The sequence below is a fragment of the Micropterus dolomieu genome, linkage group LG04, assembly GCF_021292245.1.
Source record: "Micropterus dolomieu isolate WLL.071019.BEF.003 ecotype Adirondacks linkage group LG04, ASM2129224v1, whole genome shotgun sequence".
In the NCBI taxonomy this organism is placed as follows: Eukaryota; Metazoa; Chordata; class Actinopteri; order Centrarchiformes; family Centrarchidae; genus Micropterus; species Micropterus dolomieu.
This window is the reverse complement of record NC_060153.1, coordinates 8,375,131-8,393,376: the sequence shown is the minus strand read 5'-3', so window position 1 is coordinate 8,393,376 and position 18,246 is coordinate 8,375,131. Positions and strand designations below refer to the sequence as shown.

General features: G+C 39.5%; 1 protein-coding gene across 7 annotated transcripts; it reads right to left on the bottom strand.

Annotated features, from left to right (window-relative positions):
* Positions 1–3,252: 3,252 nt before the first annotated feature.
* g3bp2a (G3BP stress granule assembly factor 2a) lies at positions 3,253–17,898 on the bottom strand. 7 transcript variants are annotated; one of them, XM_046047107.1, is made up of 13 exons: positions 17,736–17,893; positions 15,757–15,875; positions 15,592–15,673; positions 14,949–15,122; positions 14,538–14,628; positions 14,325–14,430; positions 11,512–11,692; positions 10,522–10,623; positions 8,112–8,214; positions 7,950–8,009; positions 7,651–7,782; positions 7,416–7,543; positions 4,717–6,527 (listed from the first exon to the last, which is right to left on the bottom strand). In XM_046047107.1, exons 2-13 carry the CDS (start codon positions 15,849–15,851, stop codon positions 6,246–6,248), a joined length of 1,536 nt encoding a protein of 511 aa, XP_045903063.1. In that variant the 5' UTR covers positions 15,852–15,875; positions 17,736–17,893; the 3' UTR covers positions 4,717–6,245. The 7 variants fall into 7 exon arrangements, with proteins under 7 accessions (XP_045903069.1, XP_045903063.1, XP_045903064.1 ...); XM_046047108.1 differs by having other exon boundaries at positions 7,425–7,543; XM_046047112.1 differs by lacking the exon at positions 10,522–10,623 and having other exon boundaries at positions 17,736–17,896.
* Positions 17,899–18,246: the final 348 nt, after the last annotated feature.

Below are 18,246 nucleotides of genomic sequence, written 5' to 3'. Positions count from 1 at the left end.
ACAGAAAATGTACTAAACCACTTTTAAACAACAATTTCGGTACAGACGCATATACCAGCGGAAAGTCAAACAAATAAGAAGCATTTAACCTGTGGGTGATCCCAGGGTTGGAATTACCTGGCAAGGGGTCCTGGGGCAAAAGTGAGCTGCTGGGCCCCCGTCTAAGTGCAATGTGGACTGTAATCTTCTGCTGGATTATTACATGACCACAGGTTTGCTGTGTATTAATCTGATTAAACACAAACCAACAGGCCTTTTTCACAGCACAAATTTTCATGTGTGATTGTAGGAAAAGTACAAGAGTTTCTAAAAACAGTAACAACGCCTCAATGAATCTCATCAATCATTAATTTTATTAATGATGCCTGTGCTTTCTGTTTTGTAAGGAGAACGTAAGCTGTGATTTTAATTGATTTCACTCTCAGTTTGTTTTTGTGTCTTTGTTTGGATGGTTCTTAAACAGTTTTGTTATAGAATATAGTTTATGTTGTTTATCTAAGGTTTTATTTTATGGGTATTTATTTCCTGTGTTTTGGTAATCAGCATGGGTCGATTAGGGTGGGAGCAATAGTGTCCATATTTTTATGGATGAATAAACTGAACATTGAAAAACTAGAGAGGGCCTTTAGTATTCTCAATAGTAGCTACACATCTTTAAAAAATGTATCTATAACATTAAATATTTATAACTAAATGAGCAGCAATCCAAGTTTAAGTTTTGAAAACACCCATAGTTAGATGCCTTCTGCATATTGCCATGAATTTAATTCTGGTGGAGAGCTGCTAGATCAAATGTATAATTTTACATTTATTTATTTTATTTTATAGTTAACTGAATGAATAAAATAATGAAATTCCCCAATCATTTTAATTAATTAATTTTAAAATGTTTAGACTTTATTTTTAACATACTCTTGAGGAGAGGATGCATGGTGATGGCCCTGCATTTAGCAATCCTTTTGAACCTTGCAAATTATCAACAAGAAGCTTCAGGAAATGACAAACATGGTCCGGCATGAAATCATTTCTCAGCAGTAAAATTTGTGATCCTTGCATGGTTGAACTTTAATGTCCAGCAGGTAGTGGTGGAAGAAGTATTCGGATCTTCTACTGAAGTAAAAGTACCAATACCACACTGTGTAGATACTCCACTACAAGTAAAAGTCCAGCATTCAAAACCTTACTCAAGTAAAAGCATGTTAATGTTACCAAAAGTAAAAGTTTGATTCTGCAGTAAAATGTTTCATGTCAGTGTTTTACAATTATAGCTGATGTTTCTGCATTAATATTACTACGGCATCAATGTGTGTGTTGCATTTTACTCATGTATATGTTTAAGGATGTGTGAATTTTAAATACTTTATATTTAATGTACAGCAACACATCATAGTCTATATATATCATCATATGTTTGTACCATCGCTGTCGTGTGAGAACCATGTATGTCTAAAAAAAGTCAACTTCTCATGAGCTCAGATAAACAGCCATGTTTTCAACTTTGTGACAATGAAAATTTTGTTTTAAATAGTCTATTTCTCAACCTATGAAGGAATACTTTTGCCTTTGGTTTATCAGAAAAATTGTAATTCAAAATAACCACTTTCACTGGACAGAATGGTATGAAATGGTACAAATGTAGTGGAGTAGGAAGTATAATATTTCTCACACACAGATGGAGTGAAGTAGAAGGATAAAAGAAATGCACACAAAGTAACATACTGTACCACAAATGTATAAATTGAAGTACAGTACACTTGTAGATGTCCTTGGATACATTCCACCACTGCTAGCGAGTGATATTAAATCATATTCGTATTGCTTATTTTCTCAGTCCTTTCTGAGAGAAACTGTTGCTGCTACAGCAAGAAATGAAAACCCTCCATGTCAGATTATTCCCATCACTGATGATCCTTTGACTCCTCCAATCTGTCAACAAACCAGGGAAGGACGCACATCAGACAATCCCTCCCGTTCCGCCTCATGTCACTAAACCAGGACAGGATAAACAGGAAACCCCTCCTGATCCACCCTGTGTACTCTATCTACCTATTGTGCCTTATAACGTCCTCCCACCTAATCCAGTTAGTGGACAAAGTGCTAATTATAGCAGGTTTATACAAGGAGGGGGGGTCAACTTCCTCCTCACTCACCTTTTGGAGCATCTAGTTTCCTCCCAGCTCCTCACTAGAGAGATGGACACCTCCAAGCGGGCTGGTTTCCTAAAAGCAGCAGCAATCCAAACAGGAGGTCAAAGGGGTCCCTTACTGGCACAAAGGTTTGACTTTGACTACATTAAGTGAAACGTAATCTGAAGAGGCGTCTGTGACTGAAGAGATGCTGAAGGTGCCACTGATCATGAGATCATGTTCAATCCTTTGAACATGCAAGGGTACCAATTGTAACTTAATTACTGTGTTAAGAATTTACACAAATGCGTTCACTTCAGTCTCAAAGGTGCCCTGTGGAGTTGTCTCGTAAACAAAAGTTTGTCTTCTTCATTCAGCGTCACCAAAAACACAGTGCCTCATCAACATGTTGAATGTTTTCCTTCCTCTTCATAATTTTTTTATAAAACATTTTCAGCATTTTGTCTTCTTCTGTCTGCCTCTTCACTGCCTGAGTTAACACAACCTGTAGTTCATTGGAATAATGCGAAACCAGTGACTGAAATGTGCATCACCCACGAGCATGTGCAACACACAACAAATAAAAGTGTAAATAGAGATCAAAACTCCACAGAGAACCTTTAAAAAGGTGAACTCCAGCAAATTAGTATTGCGTATGAGGGACTTTTTTGAGACAACATTTAAACAGAGGCCAAGATATCCTGACTCTTAGTCTTTGGTATTCTACGAAAACACTGGATCCTACACTCTGTTGCAAAAGTCCACCTTTTACCCTCCGTGCCTTGTAAACAACGACATATTTCAAACTCACAGGCTTTGCATTATACTTATTGTCCAAAAGCAGGCTGTAAGCAAAACGTGTCTCTTCAGGTGCAAAATATTTGAGTTAAAAAAACCAAAACCGATCCTGGGAGTTCTCTGCTCGCCATTGGACCTGCATCAACAGGTTCAGCAGTCAAATCCGCACCGCAGTAAGGGAGTATCTCTTTCACTACAAACCCTACAAGCCTGCCTGACGGTAGATCTGATTTCTACCGGTGCTCTGGGTTTTCTGTAACAACTGCTTGTTGTTATTTACATGATCTTTTATGGAGGAACCTGCAAACATGACAAATGGTATGAGTGATGCTGATATCAGTAGTTTATTGTATGTTAAGTCCAACACATTCAAAATTGGAAAAAAAAAAAAAAAAAAAGATTCTCCACCTGCAACACTTTGTACTAGCAACAAGGGTAAACACAGTAAAATAAAGATGGCAGCCAACTGTTTACCACACCTGCTCTAAAGCCAAGAAGGTACTTCTACTGCTTCCATTAAAAAAAAAAAAAAAAAAAGAGGGCTGGAATGACTCAATGTGGATCCACTCGACTGCATCCTCACCCACAGGAAAATAAATGTACAGATTTTCTTTTTCCTTTTGAGGATCATTTAAAGTTTGGAAAAGGGCAGGTTGTTGAAAACCTCAGTGGAGAAAGAAGAACTATCAAACTGTCAATGTAAATATGCTTACACATTTTTACCACCACTACCATGTAAACAGATTGGTCTGAATGCATGATGGCTCCTCTTCACACCTCTCTTCATTGACCTTTGCTGTAAAAAGTACGATTGCAGTCAAGCGCCTGTGTTGAGCAATTAGCTGACAAACAAACATTAGGGGTAGAGGCACCCATAAGAACTGTCTGTTAAAAACACCAAGATCAAAGAGATGTAATTTTTCTGTAATATTGGGTCAAAGACTGATGGTAACAAATTAGGGAGTCTCTCTACTGAAAACATTTAATCTCAACTACAAGGGAGAGTAGGCAAGCTTCACTGTGGAAAACTACATAAAATATGCCATGTCTGTACATCTAATCTTATAACTGCAAGAGAGGTTTCATGCCAAAAGGTGAGCACTAATAATTTTCTTTCTTTCCATTGCCAGATGAGAAATTTGGAGAGAGGCTGTGTTCAAACTGACAGATAGTCCCAGAAATGTTGGGAATAGTGCAATACCACCAGATAAGGAAGACCTCATTAGTAGATTTGTCCAGAAAAATGCTACATCGATTTCTCGTCCCCTTTCAGTGCAAGATAAAAAAATAAAAAAAGATAACATGTCCATGTTTTCCTTTCCAGCTGAAACCAAAAGGTCTTCCCTCCCTACAGAGTGGTAAAAAGAAAAATACACTAGAGGACAAGCAGCAGACGACTACTGTGGCATTCAGGTTAGACTCGCCTAGACTGGGAAAATAATTGAATAGAAGAATCACAATGAATAATCAGCATATGAAAATACAAATGCATAAACAGCTAGAAAAGTGAGCACAATTATTTGCTAGTCCGTAGGCTGTAACTATGGCCAGCCCCAACCACACAGATCATTACAAAATTGCTGCTAAGAAAAGAACAGTCTGACAACTTTTGAGTCCAGGGATTAACCAGAGTTCTGCCATGAGTTGCAAAAACTATGGTCAGACTGAAAGTAAGGATCAACAGTATCTGAATCACACTGAGAGACATTTACTTGTTCCAAACTGCAAACCTTAGTCCACTGAAATCACGGTTGTGTAGAGAGCTATGACATGTTAAACCAAGGACCAAGCATTTCACTGTCACCATCTTTAATGTACCTTTTTTTGGGATTAGTTCTTCAGATGCACTTATTAACCATTTAACATCAAATAGAACTCGAGGCACCTATTCTCTCTACAAATCCCAGAACAGACAATACAAAACAAATGTACAAAACTCACAACAGATCATCTTAGGTAGTAAACAGTATGGAGAAAAAAAAAAAAAGAGAAAAAAAAGGAAATATGCACCTGAAACTTAAAATCTTGTGAATACTGCAATTTCTTTTTTGTATCTGCTCCCCTAAGACAACAGTTCAAAATCAGCAGCTCCGCATTATGAGGCGGCAAGCCCCGAGCCACTTTACGCTTTAGTAAGACTGGAAACAGGTGAAATAGAAGGCACCATCATGCTCTTATCAAGTCCAGAAAGAAATGACTATACACAAAAGGGGAAAAAAAACAAAAATACATACAGTAAACTATGATTTTTGCTGTACATTTATTATGTTACTCTGTACTTAAGACATGAAGGGAGGGAAGAGGGAGGAAGGTGTCGTCCATCCCAGTTTCACGGTCTAGCTGGCAGGGAAAAACAATTAAAAAAACAAACTTGAATTAAAAAAAAAAACAAAACACAGAGCGAGCAGCCATCATTACCACCACTCTTCTATTGTTCAACTTTGTTTCTTGTTTATCCTTTGTCCCCCCACTCATTTGGTGAAAGTCCAGGATTTTTTTTATATTTGATTTATAAAGGAGGAAAAATATAATGTAGATTTGCTTGTCACCTTGTCCATCCAGCAGTAATTGAAGCGTAGTTTTGGGTCAAAAGTGTGAAAAGTACATTGGTCACAGCAGACAGGCTGTAAGCGAGGCCTGCCCCGGTAAGTCGTATCGCTTTGAGACAAAACAGGTCTCTCCAGCTGCGTTCCGAGCATGGATGTCAATGTAATACGACAAAAGTACCCATTAGTGCATATTGATGAGTGCATTATGCAATTTTGAAGCAGTGGTCTCTCAAAAGGAAAAAAGTAAAAGGCAAGCTTTTCCCCTGGAACTGCATAAATTTTGCATCTCACTCTTTTCCAACAGTAACGGGCAGAAAACTACCATATAAAATGTGCAATAGAGGGATTTCGTGAAGCAGCGCCTCAGTTAAGTCAAGGCATATAATCTCTTTTCCAAATGATGGGCTGTATTGTCGTAGTTAAAAGTCTTATCAGTCCCTCCTAATGTGGCAGATCACTCCTGGTTGGTTTGCCTTTTTTCCACAAATTTACAAATTAAAGTTTGTGAATTCTTGAGTTACCCGAAAAGGATGCTCAGCTCACAACTAATAAGCGAAATTTTTTGTTTGCTTATTCTGTTTTGTCTATTTCACAAACAAACGGTTGACAGGCTGTGTCACATTCCAAAGCAAAGAGGGAACAAAAATAAAAAAAAAAATAAACAAAAAAATAACAAATATTTACGTTTATACATGAAGATTTCTTTTCGTTAACGAGAACGGTTGAAGATGAAGAACACGGGACTACTTCCACGCTGCAGGTGGTGCTCTTCTCAGCGGCGCTGGGTCGTAAAGCGACTCTCTCCCTGACCACCAGAGCCTCGTCCAGAGCCAACGCCAGGTTTGGGGGCCATGCCGCCTCGAGGTGGTGGTCCCCTCCCGTCACGTTCGCGCATCATTCCACTTCCCACAATGCCTCGCGAACCCCCAGGGCCTCGGTCGTTGCGCCTCATGTCCCGACGCTCGTCTCCTCCACCACGAGTCTCCCGTTCACGCACCGCCCTCGTCTTCTTCTCCTCCACATTCAGACGCACCTCGCCTCGAAACATAATGGGCTGCAGTGAGAAAAAGTAAAGTCAGCACAGGATAAACCAGGACTGAGTATTTCCCTGTCTATTTCACAACCCACATCATTCACTGGTTTGCACACAAGTTTGTTCATCTGTCCCAGACGCTGTGTAAGCACTGCCACACTGGCCTGACCTGATGAGCTCAGTGTCCCTGCCAGGGAAACAATTTAATCTCTTTTTAGACCTGAGTGAGAAACACAGCCCCCTCATTCATTTGAAGTCAAATACATGCAAGCGCGCATTCCTGGTGGATTACTTTGTAACGACAGCAGAGCATTTCTCCTGCTTACCTCACAATTGTTGTGATGAAAGACACAATTACAGTGCTGTGTTAACTTTCCAGAGTTATAAAATCCAGTCTCAAGAGTATTTGAATTATTGTGCACTATTTTTGCTTTTCCAAACTCACGGATCCATTTACACAAACTGGGCTTAGAGTCTTATCAGTCTCTCCTAATGTTGCAGACCACTCCTGGTTGGTTTGCCTTTTTCCTCCCACAAAGGAAAAGGATGCTCAGCTCACAACTAATTAGCAAAATATTTTGTTTGCTTGTTTTGTTAAAGCAGTATAAACTGCTGTGTGGTTCATGTTTTGTCTCACCTGTTGTAACAGCTCCTTGTTTTGTTGGTTGCTTTTTTAAAATTCAATGTTATAATTGGTCTGAACACAGTCATAGATTTCTGTTTACAAGCTCGATTTGTTAGTGCCGTGAAAATGGAAAAACAAACATACAGTGGCTTTATGTATTTCATACTTTATAAGGGTTTCTCCTACTGTGTCAGATTCAGGGTCAGAATAACTAAATGTAGAAATGTGTGTCACCAAACCACCACCGAAAGAATGAAAGTGGGTAATGAAATGTCAATACATGCCCCTTCTACCTTGGCCCCCAAGATTCTTTGCACAGGATCAGAGTCGTCAAAGACCACAAATCCAAAGTTGGGCAGCTTCCCACCAACGCCCTTGGTGTTGATCCGCAGCTCCACAACATTTCCATATGCTGCAAGAACAAATGTGTAATTGAACTAATATTTAAAATCACCCTCAAACGCATTTTACAGGACATGCAAGTGTATCTACAATGGGTTGCTTTTTTTGAAAACGTACTCATGAAGAAGTCCTTAAGCTCGCTCTCGTCAATGTCATGCGGGAGGTTGCCAACAAAAAGCTGGTGGCTGTCTGGGTACCGAACAATCCGCCTGCTGTCAATGTCCCCAGATTCAGCATCTACCCTGCCACCTGCAGGGCAGAACAACAGGCAAACTTGTGAGTTATCTGCTTCAAGTAAAATTCCTGGCATCAAGTGAAACATATGCCACGTGTAAGACTGAATAACAGTCTCATACAGAATATCATGAAACAGGATTATAGATCACTTTAGATGTGACCTAAACGGTCATGTTTACCTTTGTTAACAAAACTCAAGTGTGGTTTCCCCGTTTGTGACTCCAAAGATGCAACACCATCTGATTGTGACAGAGACATGCAAGACTTAAGAATAAGCCAAATGAAAGGCTTGAAAGTGATAAACCCTTTTTCTGGCCAAGGAGTGTTACTATAGGTATTACCAGGTCTGGGACCCCGCTGAGTGAAGGGCGGTCTGTCGCGTGTGCGCTGGTCTCTGGGTCGTAGAGGTGCGGTCTGTGTCTCAGGCTTGGCTTCAACTCTGGGCTGTTAAGGGGAAGATTGTCACACACAAAAAAGACTCAATGAACCACACATCCTTTTCATCATTGCTTTAACACGTTTCTCCAGAGAATGAGTTTAAGTCACCCAGAGTGATCTGGTAATATGTTTTAGTCCCAAGCACAGGTGGGTAGAGTAACCAAAATCTGTACTTACGTAAAAGTAACATTCCTGTGCAAATAAAAGTACTCAAGTAGAAGTAAAAGTGGTCATAAAAATAACTACTTGATTAAGAGCACAAAAGTATATACTGAAACAATTACTTGAGAAGCGAGGAACTTAAATAATGAAAAAAAAATAATGTGAAAACACACTTGTTTAAAGTCTTTTATTTGATGTGGCTGTGACTAAAGTTATTCAGCTTCCTATGGTTAAGGTAGAAATGCAAAAATACATTTGTATTTATTTGTGATGAAATGACAAGTCACCTCCTCATTAGATAACCTGCCATAGACACAATATTCCCAGTTTGTAGCTCTAAAGTGTGACCACAAAATACTACATTAATATTATAGTCTGTTAAGTACACAGATAAGTAAAGATTGTTAAAAAAAAATATACATTCTTTGTTGTTGTCGTCTCCTATAATAAAGTTATGATTTAGTAAATAAGTAACATTAGCAGATAATGCAGGGAAATTTCATAATGTACTGCCTATTAAATACAGGTGTTGTCTTCTTCACTTTTACCTGAGGAAGATCATCTGTGGTTGAAACATATTAGTCACATCCGTATCCGTATAAAAAGTGGTTTGTCTTCGTGTGTGCATGATTTGGTCTCTTCAATAGGCCACACCAATGAGCATGACTAGTTAAATGCACACTGCTCTACACCGTTAGCTTGAATATTTAGGCTATATTATGGCAGAAAGCAGGAGTCATTTTGAAGCATGATATACTGTGTAGCTATTTACTATTAAACTCAGCTCAGTTCTGTGATGTAATGTTCCTGACTTTACAACCGGAGACCGCTGCACTCACAAATAGTGATAGCAGCTAATATTTACAGATGAAAATTTAGTGCACCGTGCAGCCAGCCTGGTCTCATCCCACGGCGTCTAAGAATGCACGTTGGTATTGGACGCCCTGGGATGAGACACTAAATTTTCATCTGTAAATATTAGCTGCTTGCGCCATTTGTTGTAGCTTCATTACATTACATTAATTCATTTAGCTGACGCTTTTAACCAAAGCGTGTTTCTCTCTCTCTCGCACCTCTGGAGCAACTAGGGGTTAAGTGCGTCTTATCCACTGCTCCATCACCACCCCTTGCTTCAGCCATCATTCTGCTCTGAACAGAGTCATGTGAAGGTGTGACTGCGATCGGATAACTAAGCATTAGCAGACTTGGGACCAGCTGACCACCAACCTCTTAACAGATCATGAATGCATAAAATAAATAAGTAACAAAATAGTGCGATGAACCTATCCAAATGTAACAGAGTAACAGTAAGGATTTTTCTCTAAGAGTAAAAGTATACACATTAACACTACTCTGACAAGTAAATTTGACTCAAATTGTACAAAACAGTAAGTACGTGTAACGGAGTAAATGTAACTCGTTCCTATCCACCTCTGGTCTTAAGTCACTTTGCAGCAATGCTTTGGGTAATTAAAACAGAACTTCCTCTTTCTGAGCACATTTTTGTCCCCTTTACTCATTTTATTTTACTGTGAGGACATTCATTTTATTGCATATTTTCAAGATAGTTACATGGCAATATAAAATTACATATACCGTGAAAGAGGACTTCAATAATATCACTTATGTCTATAGAGACTTCATGAGCCATGTTTACATAGCCATGGCTAGACAAAACTGATGTTTAAATCCATTTTTAAAAAGTCTGAGGAAGTCTTGAAATGACGACACTTAATGGAATACAGTACATTGGCTACACGTTTTTATAAAGTCTTTGTAGTCTTTAAGCGATAAAGACACAATCAACACCCCATTTCAGAAAACTCACCTCTGCTGGTAAATTTCTACAGTGAATTTTCTTTATTTATGGCTTTTGGGACTCTAACCCTCATAGTACTAAGTACTGCACAATAGAAGAGGCACTGCACAAAATGAACCAGCACTCCGTTCTGTCAAAAGGTGCACCTCATACAAACTTCAACTAAAAATCTAATGCTGCCGTTTATCCATGGTCTAATCTTTAATGCATGTTTGAAATAAACATTGTGGTAGACTCCTATACAGAGACCCATTTCTGTGCTGTGGCAGTTCATTTTATTAGAAAAATGTTTTGATATTCTGCAAATTTCGTGTCCACTGGTAGTTGGTTACCTGTGTGCTTGGAGCTTTAACAACATGGGGTGAGATTCCAGAGGAGGCGACTGTGCCGGTAGGAGGCAGGTTTTTACTGGTCACAGAGGCCCACGAGGACGTCTGTGAGGGATGCAGTAGGGCATTGTTAGGGCTGCAACAATAACCACTCAACGCCACTACAATATTCGTAGTATTACCTTTAGGCAGAATCGTATAACATGCTATTGGACTGTGTATCACAAAATTATTTTGATAATAATATAAACTCTTCCTGTGTGGGAGGAAATCTCACTCACATCCATGACAAACACAGCTTTTTTAAACTATGTAGCATCGCTGATACATCAAACAAAGACCTTACGTTTAATTGGAGTCATTTTGATTCAGTGAGTAGTATGGCCCCTGACGCCAAAATTAGCACGTACATGCAGATTTTTCTTAAATGCTGGTAAACCCGCTTAAATAGGCCATCAACTCTTTTCCCATTGCCAGTAGATGAGTCTGCCTTTTCTGTTTTTTTCTGATGTGTCATGTTCAATGTCACAAATGAATCATTAAACAGTAGAAAGCAGAATGGTGGCCAGTGGCAATGTTACAGTGGTTGATGTGTGTAGCCCATAAACTGTACAAATAAGGTGTAGCCACAGTGTTTCTGGTTAACAGCACCATGCTGGGCAGGTGAGTGGGGTGTTCATGGTGCTTGTGCGCTTGTTTTGAAAGACGCCACAGTGCAGATATAAAAATCACACAGCTGACGGACTGTTAGCTTAGCATGATAATACTACATAAAGTTGCGCCGGAAAAGGGGCAGAAAGTTTTAGTGTCCACCCACGTGTTATGTTTCTATTACGGCTAATCGGAGCCAATAAAAGCCCGTATCTACTGCAGAGTGATTTGACCCAGGAATTAATGCAGATAGTACCCGTTCCCACTGAAGACAAAAACTAGATGTTAGAGCGCGTTACTCTGGTTTTTGTCCAGAGTGCTGCTATAGAGAGACAGCCTTACCTTGGGAGGCTCCTGGGTGTTAGGTGGGGACTCCACAGGGACCGGTGAAGGTGCTTTCTCCTCCATCTCTTCAAGAACCTTCTCATCTGCTTCAGGCTTTATCTCCTCTACTTTGGGCTCTGGTTCAGGCTCTGGCTCGGGTTCTGGAGCTGGCTCCTCCATGGGCTCCTCTACTCCATTACTACAGAGCACAAATCAGCATGCTGTCACATCCGCAAAAGTTTAAATGCAAAATGCTGGAGCTAAAGGTAAATAATACATTTTGAAGGGAAACACTATAAATAAAGATGGGTCACAAATTAAGGGTTAAACCCTGCATGAAGTACTAGTCTTAGTTCAGACAAGCTAAAGTGTCTCTTCCCAAGTCTGTGGAGCTCTATCGGAGCACCTGAAGTCAGAGGGACGTCCCAAAGTAATTCTTCACATTTTTGTGAATGCTGGCACCGAGTGCCATAAACAAATAACCACAAAATAACGTTGGTTAAACACAGCTTATGGTGAAGCGATTTGCTCATCCTCCCAAAGTCTGGGTGAAGCCACTAACCAGCTGTAGATGGGGATTGTTAGGATTATTCTCTTTATCTAAATCTTATCTGGCTGGTTGTTTTTTTATTACTTAAGACCTGGGATTTTTAAAAAAAAAAAAAAAAAAAAAAAAAAACAACAAAAAAAAACCAAACAAAAAAAACAAATTGATTTATATTTTAAATATATCAAACTGGAGCGGCGCGGTGGACCAGTGGATAGCACTGTGGCCTCAAACGGTTGCTCCGGTGTGTGACTGGTGACCTGTCTAGGGTCTTTCGTCCGATGCTGCTGGGATTGGCTCCAGACCCTGTACGCAGGATAAGCGGTTGACGATGGATGGATATAACCAACAACAGAACAGCAACAATAAAGTTACAAAAATCACAACATTCACTCAATATCTCCCTGGAAACAAGTCTAAAAAGTCAGAAAATAAATCACATTCCTGACATCAAAATATTGAGTGGCGTCTAGAAAAAAAAAAGAAAAAAAAATTAAAAAAGCACATCTTTCTGTATCGGTCCTTCCTCCTGTCCTTGCTGATGTGATGCCTGCAGGTACTGCCGTTTTAGCCAGTAGATGCGTTTAGAAGGATTTGCCAAATTTTAAGAATCATGGCAAACTAGTTGTCGTCAACTCAAGTCACTTCACTTGATCACCGTCTCCAATGCGGCCTATCTTTGTTAGGCACTGTGCCTGAATGCTAAATGTCATCTCATTTGCAAGAGACCTGAGAACAGCAGATAAAAGCAAAAAACAAAGATGGCCAGACATGACAATATCCAGAGACAGTCCCAGACGTCACTAAATAGATTTGAAGATGAAAGTTTATAATATATCATTTGGTCTTATGGCGATGGAGGCGGACACCTTGTCTCACATGTTGGAAATCACAGATCATCGGCAGGTGTGAAATTGGGTTGAGATCTGGTTACCGTAAAAGCCATAGCATTTTATTCACGACATTTTCATACTCACCAACTACGGATGAGGATCGTTAATTTTTATTGATACCCTTATTGAGACTGCTTAACGATCCGATTCTTTATCGATACTTTATTATTTAGTGATGGTTATTTGGTAAGACCAGACCCAACGGGCATGAGGTAGGCCTGCAGGGTATGAGGAAAATATTCACAATGTGCAATAATGTATTGTGCGAAAATATAGAGAGATGACATATCACTTGAAATAAATAAACATATTGAAGTGTGCATATTAGCTGCCTGGTTGTTTTTAATTTAATATTTTAAAAACACAGCTAAATGTTGTTTCTAGAGCAGCAACATTAATGTTTAAAACAGCAAAGTAACTCAATAACTTTATCTGACATCACAAGTAGTGAGTGACGTTTAGAAAGAATAACATCAGTCTGTATCGTCTGGGGTGGCTGTGGCTCAGGAGTTTGAATGTGTGTGAACGGTGAATGCAGATGTAGTGTAAAAGCGCTCTGAGTGGTCGAAAAACTAGACTAGAAAGGCGCTATACAAATACGGAGCATTGTATCAGTCCCTAGTCCTCCTCTCTCGCTGGCTGCAGGTAACATTACCAGGTAGAAGGAGGAGTGGCTGGTTTTTCCCCCCTCAGCCAGCAGCTAAGTTTTTAAGACTACAGACCAGTGTGTGCTCCAAACAGCTTGTTTTTAACATTTGGCTAATGCCAAGCTAGCGTTAGCTGTGCTTGTAGAAAACGTACAGGATGAGATACTGAGGACAGAGATGATTAAATTAACCATTTCTACATGTTTAACGTTACCTTACAGACAGGTGTATTGATAAAGTATTGTCTTTTTACTTGCAAAGATTTTATTGCACGTACTTACAGTAACGAGCGTAGCTGTCATCAACTAACGTTACAGTAGTTTGGAGCCAACTTAACCCTCACCGTATTGCACCGCGACGGCGCAGCCTCTCGCTCTACTGCCGCTGTGTGTGTGTGTGTGTGTGTGTGTGTGGAACCGACAGAGAGCAGGCAGAAACTGTAGCCTGAGGATTTTCTTATCCAGTGTGTTTCAAATTAAATCAGATTTGACGCTCGAGACATAACGTTACATCATAGGACCCGCAAGTCTTGATAGCAGTATCGATAAGCTTGAACCTTATTGATTTTTAGGTTTTGAGAAATTTTGGAACCGGGTCTCGATCCCCATCCCCAACCCATTCAGCCAGCCCTGGTGCATGGAAGCATCAGCATTTGATATGTTTCTCAACTCTTTTGTTCAGGTTTTTCCCTTTAATTTGTGCCCCCTCTGTATTATTGAGGTTATGATAAAAGTTTAAGCATACGCGACAGGGTGAGGTTCGTAATAGGTGGTGCTGTTGGGGCTTTCTTGAAGTGGCTCAGGGGATTGCTGCCTCTCCTCTGGCTCCTCTTCAACTTCCTCCTCTGATTCTAAGAGAGAGAAATAAACAAATAGAAAAGTTATTTCCAGCAACACCATCACATTTAACCACTAAACCACCAACAAAAACTGCAGGAAATATTTGTTACCATCTTACCCTCATCTAGCTCCGCTTCAGAGTCTCCGAAAACCTCATCCTCGTAGCGGAAGATGTCATTGTGAACGTAGAACTTGTTTGCCACCGAACCCTGAGGAAATGCAAACAGAAAGAAAATCCACACACATTTCAGTGTTCAAGAGTGTCCAATTTAAAAATACAATCCATGCACATATTAAATTGAAGGACCATGTTATTCATTTTGGGCACACTTTCAAATTTTGAGTATGTTCATTACACCAACAGCAACTCATCTCCTGTTATTAGCTCAATTTGAGCCACTAAAAACATCCAAAATTATAATTTACAGTTAGTAGTCAAGCCATAAATTGCACTAAATAATTATTCATCACCGTTGTTATTAGTTAAACATAAAACCTGTTAATAGTACAGAAAAATAGAGGTACTCACCTCTGGAGCAAGCACAAACGTTTGCATAAACTTCCTCATGGGCTGACCATTGTTGGACAGTTCTCCGAGGACTTGCACCACCACTCCATCACTCAGTGTGGCATGGGCATCCACATGCCTGATCTTTGTGTGGCATTCACTAAACTGCAGGGACATGACCTTCTTGTGGATTTCCTAAGAGATGCAAGTGGATAAATAAAAATAAATGGAGAAAAAAAATTGTCAAAATCAAGTCCAACATCTTGTAAGTAAAAAGATATTTTCCTGAGGCAATTTGTCTGCCATTTTGCATTTAACCAATTATGACCACAAGTTCGGGTTACTTTTGACTGGATCCTTCCAGTCCCAACACAAAATACAGCATACCATTGTCTTCAAAAGCAATCTTGGATTTTCACTATATTTTTGTTGCCATTTTACAAAACTTTGTTCAAAATATGATCTTTTCATACTGAATGTTTGGGGGGGGGGGGGGGCAACATATATGTCAAATCATTCTATACAATGTGACAATCAGGTCAGCATCGCTTTCTCCTACATTTCATTAAAACTTATTTCATCACCACTGTGAAAGATCTTGTACCAGACACCTGATACACAGTATTTTCAATGTGAATTTTCGTTAATGGTCCATAGAACATACCGCCTGCCCGTACACTGCTTCCGCCAGCTTCCCACTTGGGTCAAGTCCTCCATGAACATAGGAAGAATTCCTCCCATAGAACCTAACGGCAAAACGATATGACAGTTAAGAATATTACAAAGACCTACAGCTTTAGTGTCTACCACATCATATTTCAGTAATTACCTGTGCAGGAAATCTGGTGCCTTGTTTAAGAGTGTGTAATACTGCCTCACAAACTCCCGCCCTACAAGCAGGGGACTTGGCTTCTCCATCACCATTTCTTTGGTAAACAATATTAAGTGCTGAAACAGAAAATAAACACGAATTTATTTATAATAATGCTATCTAGAAGTAGGAGTTTCGGAACACACACTCAGTTGGCAAGTGTACAGCTAGTAGGTAAACTACAGAATAATGCAGTCTAATACTACAGTCCTGCAATACACCTACATGAAAGTTAGTGAGTTTTTATTTTATTAAATTTAGTTTTTGTTCAAATTATTTAGATATAACTTTATGTTCCTTTGAAGGCTGTAGTTTATGGTTCTGGTGAATTGTATTGAGTTATACCGGGAGGTGTTACTAAGATTTTATGACTTGTGTACTGTGGTGCTAGTGATTCAATTCACCAGCACCACAAACTAACTATAAGCTCAAAATGTACTTTAAAGTACACCTTTCCCAACAGTTATTTTTGTATTGGAATAAATTAGTTCACGGTAGGCATATTTAATGAATAGACAACTGATTGTAAGAGAGAGAGACTTGAAAAATTAAGCTTGGTCAGTTGGACAGCTAACATTACATGAATTGTTTAAGTCAGGCTATTACAAGGAAGTCTCTATTAGTACACATAACCGTGTATTGTGTCTCAGGTAAACAACATTGATGCGTTTGAGCTTCAAGTACAGGAAGTACAAAAAGTGAATTAAGACGTTTCACTTTCTTTGTCTCATTAGGTGAATGTTTACCTGACCCACATCAATCCCATGGTAGACCCAAGACAGCTGACTGTTTGGCTAGCTGGCTAACACACTAGCTACCATTCAACTGCGCCATCACGTTCATCCAATGAGACAAAGAGGGAAACCGGCTGTGGATAAAAAGGGAAGCGACTGATGCAGGTGTTCAAGTTAGGCAGCGGGGAAAACAAACTTTAACGTTACTACAATTAAATTATTCTTCGCATTTGAGTTAGATAAGTGGCCTACTGTAGGAGTTGGGCCTTTCCTGTCTATGCTAACAACATTTTCCCCATGTCTCACATTTGTCGCATATTTTTTAGCCATGCAACGTTACAGATTAATAATGTACATCATATGTGGCTGTTCTAAAAATCTCAGAAGCACTGTGCGCCAACACTGTCAGCTAAGCCAACGTTATCTATTCTGTATAACAACTGAAGGAATATTAACTCTAAACTGCCGGCCTCTTCGCTGTCATCTTCAATGGCTAACACTAGCCCGGCAAACGGAAAAGCAACGCCAAGCTTGCGACACTGTAGTTCGCTAACATTAGCTCTAGCTAACTTGTGGCGTCGTCGTTTTTCCTTCAGCCGGTGGTCACTTTTGCAACATGCTTGAGGAACACATTTCATGAAAGACATTGCCGTTTCGGTCAACACAGAAAAGCGGACAACTGTAAAGATGTTGCTTTGTTGTACTTTCACACAAAAATCGCATGCTGATCGTAAAAGGGGAAAGCCGTCAAGCTGACATGACGTTGATAGCCGTTGTAAAGTAACGTTATGTGCAAGGTTCCGAAAACTGACTAACGTTTGACCAGCTACGTTATTAATTTATAATTAATTGGCTCATAATCGGTACAACCCGTTCGAAGTGCAACGCTTACTCAAACTTTAAAATAAATCGTTCCCACATACACTATTAACCATTAGCAATTTAACAAGTTGAGTGCTATGCTAGCTCAAAGAAAACAAAGGAAGGTAAATTTGACATGTTTGGCTGATTGCATACTTCTTAACCAGATAACTTAAGTGGGCTATTTATAGAGTAGCGACACGCATAGTTCGCAACTTTACATCTGTCTATCGAGTAGTCGTTGTTTCGACTAGACAATGCAGCTAACACTTAACATTAGCTGGTACTGTTAGCTTGTCAGTCGTCTCATAGCTGATTTAGCTTGGAGGATGGCTAACTTACCTTATGAAAGACCTATCTATGTAGACAGAATTATTTGTAATAAATTACTACGAGTATCCGGCTATAAACTGTTCTGATATATCCCAAGTGTAACTTATAGTGTGTTACTTCCCACGCTTCACTATCTAACAGTTTATGATCTCTGCTGTACCAGAGATTGAAGATTTAAAGTGATAGGTTCTATTTATTGTTTTACCCCTGCAGTCTGGGGCAGGGAACCCCCATCACAAAGATTCAGCCAATGGACTGTTTACACTAGGCAACATAAATTATGACGCCAAACAAATAACCCCGCCCCCCAAACTTTCTACTAATAGTATCCCAAAACCGTTCTTATTGTACCACTACACTTGACTTGATTGTAGTAGTATTATAGTAGTATTGATTATCACATGTTGTCAGCAGGGATTGTAGCCAATTGTGTGGTCGAAATGTGAGAGGTGACAAAAAAATTACAAATAAATAGTTTGCAACCATATATTCATTCTTTTGTCCTTTTTTGTTTTGCCTT